This window comes from Cariama cristata, unplaced genomic scaffold (genome assembly GCF_000690535.1).
Source record: "Cariama cristata isolate BGI_N322 unplaced genomic scaffold, ASM69053v1 scaffold7325, whole genome shotgun sequence".
Taxonomy (NCBI): domain Eukaryota; kingdom Metazoa; phylum Chordata; class Aves; order Cariamiformes; family Cariamidae; genus Cariama; species Cariama cristata.
In genome coordinates, this window is record NW_009615701.1 from 30,578 (window position 1) to 44,328 (window position 13,751).

A 13,751-nucleotide genomic window follows, 5' to 3' on the forward strand; every position below is an offset into this window, starting at 1 on the left:
CTTGTATCAGAAATAGTGTGGCCAGCAGGACCAGGGAAGTGATCGTCCCCCTGTACTTGGCACTGGTGAGGACGCACCTCGAGTGCTGTGTTCAGTTTTGGGCCCCTCACTACAAGAACATTGAGCTACTAGAGCGTGTCCAATGAAGAGCAGCAAAGCTGGTGAAGGGTCTGGAGCACAAGTCCGATGGCAAGCGGCTGAGGGAGCTGGGGTGGTTTAGCCTGGAGAAAAGGAGCCTGAGGGGAGACCTGATCGCTCTCTACAACTACCTGAAAGGAGGTTGTAGTGAGGTGGGGGTTGGTCTCCCTGGTAACTAGCGAGAGGGCAAGAGGAAATGGTCTCAAGTTGCGCCAGGGGAGGTTCAGGTTGGATATTAGGAAGAATTTCTTCACTATAAGAGTCATTAGGCATTAGAACAGGCTCCGGAGGGAGGTGGTGGAGTCACCATCCCTGGAGGTGTTCAGAAAACGTTTAGATGTGGCGCTTCGAGACATGGTTTAGCGGGCATGGTGGCGTGGGTAGACAGTTGGACTCGATGATCTTTGAGATCTCTTCCAACCATAACGATGCTATGATTCTATGATTCTATAATACCAGGTTATAGTAGCAGAGCATGCTGACTAGACCCAGCACACCAGTCTCCTTAAGCAAAATATGTAAGCACAATTTTGAATCTGCCTTTTGCCACACAGCTTTATAGCACTCACAAATCACAGCTCCGCTTAGTGGTGAATGCCTAATGTATGATTTATCTTTCCAAAGCTTTGAAAACTGCTGTGCCTCACTAATAACTTAGATGTCCTTGAGTTGCATAAAGCTTAAAAGTGTGTCACTAAATTTCAGCAAAAGCTCACTAAAATAAGTCCAAAATAAAGCTTTACCTTAAGAACATCGGGATCTTCATAAAGGTCTGGAATATCCTGGAGCAAACTTCTCCATATTTTAACATCGTTTAAAATAACGCTCATTCCTCCACCAGTTAGAGGGTGTCTTATATTATATGCATCTCCTAAAAGAAGAACACCTAGGTAGAAGAGAAAAATTAATGGGATACTGCATGACCATTGCATAATCTTAGAACTCAAACCCTCTATTATTTTTTTTAAAATCAAACTTACTAAAAATTAATTCCCTCCAGAAAATAAGATGAATAACAACTAGAAATTAAAAAAGAAAAAAGGGGGAAAAAAAAGGATGTCTTTAAATTAGCAGATTTAAAAAAGCTTTAAGATTATCAAGGTCAGAATATTTTTTCCCTATAGGTATGTATGTGTGTGTGTCAAAGAACACAAACACACACACACACACACACTTTTTAAGGCAATTTCTTTGCTTTTTTAATCAAGTTTTTCTTAAAAGGACCACACTTGTATAAGCTTGAGTAACTGAGTGATTTAAACTTAAAAATAAAGCAGGCACTGATCTGAAGTCTGATGTCAATATAAACATTCCAGTTAAACTATGCCCAAGGTACACATTTTCAAAATATTATTTTTCATAGAATTATGAGACAGTTGTATTGAACAACAAACATACATCTATGACAACAAACCTCTAAGTCCCAAAAGAAGTTTATAAAGCCCTTTTTCCTCCTTTTATTTCACAATACACACCTTTTTTGTTTACAGCTGAAGGAGGCAGGAAGCTTGCTGGCATAGTCCTTAAACGATCATTCTGAACTGCTATTAAGAATGGTTCCTTTAAGTGATCTGCAATAACCAAATATTTTAGTTATACTACTTAGACAGAGTCTAAAGTAGTTTGCACACAACCGATTTCAACCTCTTCTTAGAGATATAATCCCTCTGAATTGTTAACGTTACAGATGTGAGCTGAACAAACTGTTATGTGAGTATCAAAGAATCGTGAATGGTTACAGAAACACTAACTGCACACATGGAAAAAGCCCACACAGTTCAATGGATTCACTGAAATGTGTCTTTTTTGGCACATTTAATTGTGACAATTATGGATGGAAATCTTCGTAGACTTACCAGGTAGTTGTGGATGAATATTCTCAATCATGTATTCTTTTAAATTTTTTGGCATTTCCCCTCGAATATCAACAAGGACCCGAGTCTCAGTTGAAGAAATCTGATAGATTAGCACTGGACTAGTTTTAGCTAAAACAAGTTCAGCATAATTAGCTTTAAACTGTGGTGCATCCTTAAAAAGAAAAGAAAGAGGAGAAAAATTGAGACTGATTAATGAAAGGATATTAAACTTCAGATATACAAAATCATTTTCTGAAATACTTTGAAATAAAATCCTGTATCATATTATGTTGGTGTTATTTTTCTCTTTAAATGAAGAAGTGTTTTCAAAAAGTAAGTTCTGAACTTCAGTGTAGTGACAATTCTTTTGGCAATACATTTTAATATTTACTAGAATATATGTTAAGTTATACACTTAATTTGAATATCTCACTAATATTTAATACATGGCATTGAAAACCTGTAATGTAATCAAATGTAGTAGTTTTTGGTAAGATCATTTTGATTTCTTTTCATAATGAAAGTGGTGGGAGGGAAAGAAATACACTGGTCTGTATACAACTACATGGAGATACCAGCTGAGGAAGACTCACAGGGTCCTATCTAACCACGTCTTAAACAAGTTCCTAAAAGTGGAGAAACAGGAGGCACCTGGGCAGTTTTAACTGAGTTAAGGACCGAAAAAGTGCTGAAGTTCCTCCAAGTCAGTGTTCCCAGTCCAGCGAAAACTCTGCAGTTCTGGTTCCTTCTCCCTTAACTACTTTTACTGTTAATGCAGCAGCCACAGAGGGCAAGATCCAGCCAGGATTTCTACCTGGGTTCTCCAACCACCCAGCTACCAAGTTCGATTCTTACTTTCTCTCTTGAAGTTTATAGGTCCTGAAGGTATATATCTACCTGGTTACAAGGTACCCCACTTTCAGGCAGGAGCACAGTGTGGGTATTCTTCTGAAGTATAAAACATAGGTGGTTTGACCCACAGCTGCTAGGATGATCTAAAACTCAAGATTTCCGCTCCCTGAACAAGTGCCGTAAGTATTGTGAAAAAAGGAGTGTCACCATCTTAGCTACTACTATCTTAACACAACCAGTCAAGGCACCTATATCCAGGAAAACAATTTTACAAATTGGGTTCCAGTTTTACAGCGGTGCCTATTTCTAATCCAATCTATAGATTGGTGCTATATAAGATCTAGCACTAATAGTGCATAAAGAACTACCATATATGAGATGGTGAAATTTTTTTTTCTTAGAGTCTAGTGAGTCTAGCTCTCAGTTTAAACTAGCTATGTTGAATCCTAATCCAGTTTTTTTTAAACCGTCTCTTGTTCAATTATATGCTTAAGATTAACACTATACTCCACTCTTTAAAACAAAAAATCTAACTTTTAACAACAATTTCCACTTAAAAAAACAAAACCAAAACAGGCTTACAGTTACTGAAAAGTAGTATGGGAGGAGAATTGGAAAGAGGTAAACCCCATGGGTTGAGATAAAAACAGTTTAATAATTGTAATAAATAATAATAATAATGATAATGATAATAATGATAATGATAATAATAATGGTAATGATAATAATAATAATGATGATGATAACAATGATTGTAATGAAAAGGGAGGTAACAAAGAATGAGAGAGCAATAAAGCCCATGAAAGACAAGTGATGCACAATACACTTGCTCACCACCTGCTGACTGATGCCCAGCCTGTCCCCGAGCAGCGACCGGCCCCTCCCGGCCAACTCCCCCCAGTTTATATACTGAGCAGGATGTTCTATGGTATGGAATATCCCTTTGGCTAGTTCAGGTCAGCTGTCCTCGTTTTGCCCCCTCCCATCTTCTTGTGCACCTCCTCACTGGCAGAGCACAGGAAACTGAAAAGTCCTTGACTTAGAGTAAGCACTACTTAGCAACAACTAAAACATCAGTGTGGTATCAACATTATTCTCGTACTCAATCCAAACCACAGCACTGTGCCAGCTACTAGGAAGAAAATTAATTCTATCTCAGCCAAAATCAGGAGAGTAGCTGTACCAAAAACGTTAAGTCTGACAAAGCAAGTTCAGCTATCCTAGAGCTCGGACGGAGTATGCATCAATAATCTAAGAGATAAAAACACAGACCAAAATTTCCAAGCACTCCTCAAAGGGACACAGAAACTGAGAGAAAAGCTGGATAAATATCTAAAAGCATAGTTCTAATTGATTCTGTTGGAAAAGATAATGAAAAACAACATATTCAGGGAAATTCAGACCCACGTAAAGAAGTGGTAGCATACTGGGTTATGTAGTATTATACATAAAAGTTACCTTCAAAATGCAACCAACAAAATGGGATGAAACAGTAACTTTGTTGGAGACCAAGTTTTTTCTAAACTTGGAGAAAAGTCCATCAGCTACAACAGTAAGTGGTGCATGAAGTTCCTGCAGCATAAAGAAAAAAAAAAAAAAAAAAGACATTTTCAATTTTGCTGCAGAACAGTGGGAAACAACTCCCAAGCTCTCATTTTCAATTGTGCATTAGATGTTCTACAAAATAATAAACTACAAGAAGATCACAGACCATATTTATAATAATATATATTAAGAAATACAGTATTTTCTGCCTTCCTCATATTCATATTTAACTCTATGTCCTCTAAAAGTTGATCTAACAATATACTTAAGCTTTTTTAGTCATGCATTCAGATAACATAGTTATGGGCACTGTATGGGAACTTGGATAAAAAAAGAGAAGAAAGTAGAGTAATTGCTCCCTTCAGCCTATAATGCTCTTCAGGAGAAAAAAGAAAACAAAGAAGAAATTTTAAATTAAAGAACCACGCATAAGCAACTAAACAAAAACAAACTGAAGCACAACAAACTGAAATGCAGTAAGCATACCGAGATCTTCTTTAAAAGACCAAGCACTGAGCAGTTCCTAGTATACTTAGAACTATATGAACAAATAGCGTATATAGACAAATTCCTAATGTTTAACACATACATCATTCTCTAACATAAGCAAACTATTCCGATTCCACGCATAAGCAACTAAACAAAAACAAACTGAAGCACAACAAACTGAAATGCAGTAAGCATACCGAGATCTTCTTTAAAAGACCAAGCACTGAGCAGTTCCTAGTATACTTAGAACTATATGAACAAATAGCGTATATAGACAAATTCCTAATGTTTAACACATACATCATTCTCTAACATAAGCAAACTATTCCGATTACTAAAATATTTTTTTAAGCATTTTACTGTTATGGTAATAGAACAATATTATACTAGAAAGCATTTGTAAGTCGATGTTTCCTTCTACCTACAGTTTTCTTAATGTCAGTATATTCAGTGATTTAACTGCAAATGACTATAGATTTATATTGAACGTTAGTCCCTGGCCTTCAATAATTCCATACATTTGGCATGAGCCGAAAAAAAAGTTTTCCTTTTAAGATTTCAGGATGTAAGTAACAAGGCAAAAAAGCATGCCATGGTTCATTAGTAATCCTGGAAAATATATTACTATTGGATGGAAGCATCTGGTGAGCCAGGTGTCACACTAATCCTTACATCTTTTGCTACGTGAAGGGAAGTTGGACAAAATCAGATGAGAGTAGAGCTGAGTAAAATAATATACGTTTATGGTGTCTGAACTTAAAGAAGTGACCTCCTGAGTAGAGCTAACAAAACCTCTTTCCTATGGATTCCTGTCTCAGATGACTGCAAGCTCTAATTATTCCTGCAATTAGAGCAAAGTCACCTGCCCATATGGGTTCCCTTGTGTCTAATGATCTGAACATTCATGCTACAATTTTTCCAGAGTCAACATACTAAGACCTTTACTCTATTCAGTTGCCTGGTTTTGATAAATTTTATAAGTTGACTTTTACCCTACTGGCTAATTTGAACCTCATTTGAGAGGATAAAAATCTCAAAGGTAATGTGGTGGACAATAGGGATAGAAAGAACAGAAAAACACAGACACACAACATAGCTCAGCCTCCTTTCTTTATGAAAGCAGGCTAAGGAATGTAAACAGGCTTTGGTTTTGGTTTTCAGTGTTGTTTTTTTTTTTTCCCCATAAGTAGTTTCCCAGCTGTAAAAAGTCACAGGTGGGGAAACACAGTCAAGAAGAAATGTTTAGTGGAAATTTCTTACACTAGATTTCTAAAATCAAAGGAGATCTAGGCCAGCAAATAAAACAGCTCTTCCCAGCCACAGAACTTCAGCATTCAGAGCAAGACATGAATTTGTTTATCTCCATTATACAGATAGGAAAATCAAAGCCTGAAGAACAACATCCATGCTCTCAGGAAAGAAGCAGGCTGTAACACTGGACACCCTACTGCTGGTCAAATAAGTCACACTCAAAATTACAGCAACATTCATAAATCTGTAAAGCTTAAAAACAAATCTCAAAGCAAAATAGGCACTATCCCCCTCCACTCCCCAAACAAAACAAAACAAAAAAACCCTTCCACATTGCTGCATGATAAAGACAATTGAATTCAGAGAAAAAAAAACAAACAAAAACCAAACAAAAACCCCACTCCAACCCCCAAAATCCTCCTCCTCTCCAAACTCCCTATCCTTCCATACCCATGTCTGATTCAATGGCTTATTCTACTAGAGTGCATTTCCCAATACGGTTTTATTCATTTTACATGATGTGTAAGGCACACTAAGGAACAGGAGTTGGAACTTGCCCTTCCTCCAGCTACTTCAAGAGGGGTCAAGGACATTGTTTCCACTCAGCTCTCTTACAGCTTCCTACGTACAGCACTTTGCCATCAATTGGGCTGAAATGCCATTTGCCTGAGGAGGGTGTAAAACCAGCTAGCTCTCCTACATCTTAGGCAAGGACTTTTAAAAGGCTTTTATATATGGTTTTATATCACCATTTCCATTTCTAAATGACCTAAAGATGAGAGATTTTATTAGTAATGCTCAGAGCAGGATCTTCCAGCTACTCAGGAACTTTCTCAATCCTGTATGGAGGGCAGTAGAGCATAGGCAGGAGATTCCCGTCTTCCCCATTAGAGCACGTATGAACACACTGGCTACATAACTTCAGACAGCAAAGGAATTTTAGAGTCAACAAAGGACATTACAAATTTGGCGTTTCTAGAGAATAGGCAGTATATCCAGAACATTAGCACATAGGTTCTACATAGACTGGTCTTTTCTAAACTTTTTATTTTAAGTTCATACAGTTTCATAGCATTTAGCCAGCAGTTTAGCATTAGTTGAGGCAAAGAACAGTAACCAAATCAGTGATGCAATTAAAATAGGCCAGAACTCTCTTTCTGTGATCTAAGAAATGACTGGACAGAGCTATCTCTATGGATAGGCACGTATCTTCTTATTTTCAGACACCTCAGTCGATGGTGGAAGTGTATGTGGAAATGTAGACCATTACACACAGGCAAAGCACAAATCTTAGTATATTGTTTTTTCCACCCGTAACTCTCAAAAGATTTTAAACTCCAGACATATGAATATTGAAATAAATAATGAACTGAATTCTCCAAAGACACTGAAAGCAGAAGCTGCACAAGAAGTTATAACAAGAATTCCCATATGCCGGGACTATATCAACTAGAAAGTAATCTCCCTTTATTAAAGCTTTCGCTTTCTTGATAATTACATTAGCTCTGCACCAGTGCTCCAAAATAGAGGAGTTTTTTAAAAATTTTGTATATATAAACCAACCCTCGATTTTCTCAACAGTTTAACAGAGATCGTAACAGAAAATTGTCTTACCTTAGTGTCTCCAGTTTCCTTGTCCTTGTACTGAACACCAACAACACAGTCATCTTCCTCAAGCAATTGTAACACAGTCCCCTCAATGAATTTTGCACTGAAATAAAACAGAGGGGTTAGAGCAGAATAGAAGAGGATTAATGATGACATTTCAAGGGTCTAGACGCAGAAGGAAAACTAGATTTTCACTAATCTTGTCCCTGCCAACACAGTTTGTTTAAATTTTACAAAAAGATGTGTCCTCACCCACTTTCAGAAGCCACATTAAACATCATAAAGTGCTTGCCCTTAATTTCATTTCAACACTACCACTTGGTTTGATACCCAAGAATATTTTAAAACTGTAGTGCTTATCTTAAACACCCTGCCACTTAGCAGAATCCTCAGTTGTGCTTCAGCTCCATGGCCATGTGAGAGACGCAGAGAGGAGTCTGACACCTAATAATGGTCAGAAACCAGGCAGCTGACTGAGTCATCCTTGCTAAATAGTGGGAAACGCTGACTGCGCAGCTGAGACCTCACTCCAAGCACAATTCAGGAGCAAGATCTGAGGAAGCACTTCAACACTTAACACGTACACTGGATAAGAGGGAACTACCTAATTCTTAGAGTGGTCCAAAATAATGTAACTTGTTTAGGACAGAGACATCTAGCTTTTCACCTCAGGAATTCAGGATACACTTTTTTTTTTTCTTTCCTATTTATGCTTTTAAAGTTCTGCTAATGCTTATGTTTGGAGTTTGAACTCAGCAACCCTTACATCTACCTTCCAAGTAGAGAAATTTGGGGTTCACAAATTACACCTCTGTAAACTTATATCCTTTGTTGGGTCTGAGCTGTTAGACCTGAACCCAGCAGTTCAGACTTAGCAGCTCAAAATGGACACTCTCTCTCCCACTCACAAATATTTTCTTTTCCAGATGGAATTCCACAACTTGGAGAAATAAGCTAAAGGTCCACAGGAGAATACAACAGCTTGATATTTTAGGCTCTCAGAGGGAACATGAGCAATTCAATTAATGTCTTTTCTACATGTCAGCCTGCACAGAAATTTCAAGCAGATCGTGACTGGCTTAATTTGCCAGGCAACATGCAGGCTGTATCAAAATATGGCTGCTTATGCATAAGCACACTAACAGAAACTTCAACAGCAAGGGAGTGCAACAAGATGTCAGGTTAACAGCAGGTGAATCAAAAGTTCTGCAGATCCTATCGGCTTTAAATTTCTTTTATAGTTGTCATTTCATTTATCTAAATGCTCACTTTTTTTTCTGGTTCTCACCCACGATAAAAATGATTACCTAATGATGCCCTACCTCTTTCCTCTGCAAAATTAATTTTTCTCATCTGAAATAAATTCATATTGCCTAGTACTTATAAAGAGGATATATTAATCAGTAATAATTATCCCCTATATTTTCACAAGCTTTGAGATGAAAAACAAAGCCTCATGGCACTATTAAGAGCTCTTGATCTCTCCTGCACCTTAATTTAACATGCAGTTTTCTATGCTACAATTAAAATAAAAAGCAAGCATACACAAAATGAACATTAAAGACAGTGTGGAAAAAGGGAAAAGAACTGAATTCGAGTCCTAAAAATTAGCTCTCTTAAGTTTCTGCTTCAAACACTGTGTGCAACTACTGGAGTTTTCCCCGTAAGCTGAGGAAACAGGTGGCCAAATTTCACTGAAGGCTCAACAAGGCTTTAGCTTTTATAGCTAGTAAACGCGCTTGTCATTAATTTTAACTGTACTACAGAGCTTCTATCTTTTAGTGCTAATTTTAGTAATTCACATGATATAACATAGGAGAAAGGAATTTTCCAGTTCAGAATAAAGACATGTAAGGTAAAAAGACAATGCCATGCTTCCCTTGTCAGCATTATTTAGGGGAAAAAAAAAGACAATACAAAAAAACAGCCCACAGAAAACAGCACCTAGAATCTATTCTGCTTCAATGAAAGTTTCCTTCTCATCTCTTGTATAAAAGAAAGAAATCGGTTAGAGAACAAATACCACATACTAATTTTTATTTCATTAGGAACAGAAGGTGTCCTCAAGATTCTGAAATACAGAAGTTAATAACTGGAAAGAGCTACTTCCATTTAGTGCTCCTTTCTAGTTATTTCGCTTGACTTCTTGTTATCAGAAAAAGCAGAACATGCGAATGTAAAAGAAGCTTGATTTCTGGCACCACAGAAAACATCAGTGGAAGAAATATATGTCCCTGCTCATTGCAGGAGGGTTGGACCAGATGACCTTTAAAGGTCCCTTCCAACCCAAACCATTCTATGTTTCTAAGAAATGATACCAGATTTGTCACTCATTTCTTGACCAAAGAAATTCTACACATTGCTCACCGAGGTCACTTGCCAAACCCAAGAATCAGTAGAAGAGAATCAATCCTTTACCCTTGAACTGTTCTCTCACACAGATGGGCCAGTACCTTGCCTAATATTTAAAGCCTATATTCCTGTAGTTTAATGATTAACATGTCCCAAAGGGTAACGTATGATGTATATGCAACTCATGAACGTGTCTACAGAAAACAGAATGAGTAACTATAGCTGTTATTTTCTCTCAGTCTTGTTCATGGCAGCCCTTTGTGTTGGGACAGAATGAAATGGTTAAGGAACCTCACGGATGCTGGGAACAGCGCTTCTGAATCTCTGGATCCCAACTGTGCTGTTCACAAGGTGACTCACTTGGGCTCTGCCATAGCTGCCCTTCGGAGACCCATGATGAACTGGCCATGATGAAAAGATCTTCCACTGGCCACGCGGCCATCTTCAGATGTTGGATAAGGAATTTCAACCTCTGACTTGCTTTCTCTGTCATGAATTATGTAACCATTTACTATTTGTGCATCAATACCTTCTACTGTATCTGCAAAACATAAGCCAATAGATGAGTTAAAAAACATCTTTAAGAAAGCTTAATTATGTATTAAAAGTATTTCTTTACATGCAGTCCAATTTTCTTAATCAAAACACACATGTTGAAGGATGAATATTTTCAAAATGGCAGACTGGAAATATGCAAGCAATTTGAATTCAAATATTAAGTGTAGATAATGTATTTCTTCATTTTCCCTGTAGGCATGCTTTTTCTAAAAACATAATTGAGTGTAGTAACTGCTGTATTATAGATCTATTTACATTTAGAAGTGTACTCACCTTCAAGACCCAAGTCTCTAAGTGCATTAAAACCTCCAGGTTGCAACAATTCTCCAACTATCCTGTCAGGTTCTTTCAGATCCCTCTCTATCACAGTCACCTTTCTTCCATCCCTTGACAGCACCGTGGCCAAGGAAGAACCAAGGACGCCTGATCCCACAATGATAATTTCTGGATCGCATTGTGGTGATAATGTTGTATTTGGAGCTGTCTCTGTCAGATACACATCTGAGTAGTTTACTTCTCTTTTACCCTTTAGAAAACAAAGTCAACAAAGTTACATGTGCCGATATATCTGTACCATAATGTTGTAAGAGGGCTGACTTTGGAGTAGTTCTACTTGACCCAGGGGATTGAGAGTGCATCAGTAGTTAGAGAGCACCTTCTGGTTTAGTTCTGTCCAAAATGAAATCACTCATGTTCTACAATGCAACAAAAACACAACAAGCAGAGAAAAGAAAAAAGAATTCCCAAAACAAAATCAAGATACTTGCTTAAAACTGCCCTGCTGATCAAAGACAAACCACTAACATAGCCTCAGACAGACTGAAAATCAAGTGCCTATAAAAGGCAGTAAGCTGAGGCTGTCCCATATTCTGGGTCTATAAAGTAACACACCAATGCCTTCATACCAGTGAGCCACTACTACACAGAGGCCTTACCACTTTGCAATGAAATGTTATTAGCGTCACCAGAAAATTTATTTCTCTTTGATTTTACTATAAGCAAACCTACCTACCAAAATAACAGCTCATGGTAATACTCAGCAAGGAAAAGTGTCAGCAGAAGCAGCTACCTGGGAAATGTTATACGGAAGTGGTCCTGAAATGAAAACTCATCAGTCAAAAGTATAGGCAAAATTACCATTCACCTACATTTAAAACTGTTAAGAATTGACATACATCAGAATATGTATCAATTAACACATAAACTGGTACCTGAAGACCAGCTATGTTACAGTACCTTCCCAACAGCATCTAATCGCGTACACTTCAAAGTGGAAAAAATTTGTAAGGGCAATTCCAGTGCAAACCTGCAAGTCATTTCTCCAGCTGGTAGAATAAAGAATACAGTCCAATTCACTCTTTCACAAATGCCTCAGCACTGCAGTGCTGACAGTGGTAAAAATACAATTGCATCAGTGAAACAAATGCCCAGAACAACACTGACACCAGAATTTCTAGTGGCATAGTGTCATGTTTCTATCTACAATGCAGCAATGGATTGCAAAACTAACTATCTGAATTCAGATAATACAAGAAATTGCGGTAAAGATACGCTTTACGAGAAAAACAAAATAAAAATCCAGAACCTTTGACTTGCAGCCAAAAGTAGTTTCAAGTTCTTTTGTGCAAGGGTTCAGTGCTCAGCTGAAAATGTCCAGAAGTACACAGAAAAGCAGCCAAAGAGTGCCAGCCCACAGATGTTGTGAGTATGCATGTCCAGTCGGTAGTCTTAGATGTCAGAACTCCAGCTAAGCTAAGCCCCAGCCACAAACTACAGCTCTCTCCACTGTCTCATAGCAAGTCTGATGCTGGGCTCAGTGGAACAGACTTGACTATCTGAGCTCAGGTCCTGTAGCTATTGTACAAGCAATAGTTTAGCAATAATTCCCAAATAACTCAATCTGCAGTTGTCTAGACAAATGTGTTGTCTACATAAATAACAGGAAGCTGATCACAGAGCCACAAAATGGCTGAGGTTAGAAAGGACTTCTGGAGGTCATCTGGTTCAAAGCTCCCTGTTCAATCAGGGTCAGAGCAGACTGGCCTTGTCCATGTCCAGCTGGGTTTTGAATACCTCCAAGGATGGAGACTCCACCACCTCTCTGGGCAACATGTTCCAGTGCTTGGTCACCCTCACAGTAAAAAAGCATTTCCTGATGTTCAGAGCAAGCCTCCTGTGTTTCAGTCTCTGCCTGTTGCCTCTTGTCCTGTCACTGAGCATAGCTGAAAAGAGCCTGGCTCTATCTTCTTTGCACCCTCCCTTCAGGTGTTTATATATATTGATGAGATCCCCCCTGAGCATTTTCTTCTCCAGGCTGAAGTGTCACAGCTCTCTCAGCCTTTCCTCATAGGAAGGATGCTCCAGTACTTCATCTCTGCAATAGACTGGCAATTGAATATATTTTTCTGCTAGCATAATAATCCATTACTACAAATCTTTCTTCAAATACATTTCATTTGACTCTACAAACACCCTGGCCTATCACTTAAGCAAGTTTCACTGTTTCTTTTGCCATCCAAAACCAGCACAAAATATGACATCAGACATCCAACATCTAAAGACAAACCTCCTCCAAGCCCTTCTTAGCTCCGTTCCCTGACCATGGCAGAGGGTCAGCAGCCAGAGGGAACAGGAGGAGGACAATGCACCTCACATGCCACGTCTGAACTGAACCTACCTTTCTGGATTTTGGTCGTTCGACTTGTTGAGATCCTGGGGTGGGTTTGGCCCAGAAGAAGCCAACAAGCGGTAAAGTTGAGAGAACATCAGAGAGCATCCCCAGGCGGGTCTTGCGCTGCTGCTGCTGCTGCTGCTGCTGCTTGGGCCCCCTGAAGTGGTACCTGTACGATAGCAGCAAGCCGAGCGAGAAAAACACTAACACGGAGAGTAGCACCTCCTTATTAGCATAAGTCATGAGGTCTCCACACTTTTTATACACATAGATGAAGGAGGCGATACCCAGAAAGGTCCACATCGTGAGGGGCCTGGTCACTGTTCCTGCTTGCTTCCTCCAAAGCCTTCCTGTCGATGGATGCTGCCCAAAATGGGGGTTTGTGCAAGGTATGAAAAAATATATGTATAGAAACGCAAAGGCTTCCTTTG

General features: G+C 38.6%; 1 protein-coding gene across 1 annotated transcript in view; it reads right to left on the bottom strand.

The window, feature by feature from the left end:
* Window positions 1-13,623, bottom strand: part of SQLE (squalene epoxidase) — a 17,334-nt gene extending 3,711 nt beyond the window's left edge. The window contains exons 1-8 of the mRNA XM_009699909.1: window positions 13,327-13,623; window positions 10,923-11,175; window positions 10,452-10,632; window positions 7,746-7,842; window positions 4,305-4,418; window positions 1,995-2,166; window positions 1,614-1,709; window positions 882-1,024 (exon numbers count right to left, since the gene is read on the bottom strand). Coding sequence (XP_009698211.1) covers window positions 882-1,024; window positions 1,614-1,709; window positions 1,995-2,166; window positions 4,305-4,418; window positions 7,746-7,842; window positions 10,452-10,632; window positions 10,923-11,175; window positions 13,327-13,623 — 1,353 coding nt within the window. The remainder of the gene's footprint in view (window positions 1-881; window positions 1,025-1,613; window positions 1,710-1,994; window positions 2,167-4,304; window positions 4,419-7,745; window positions 7,843-10,451; window positions 10,633-10,922; window positions 11,176-13,326) is intronic.
* Window positions 13,624-13,751: the final 128 nt, after the last annotated feature.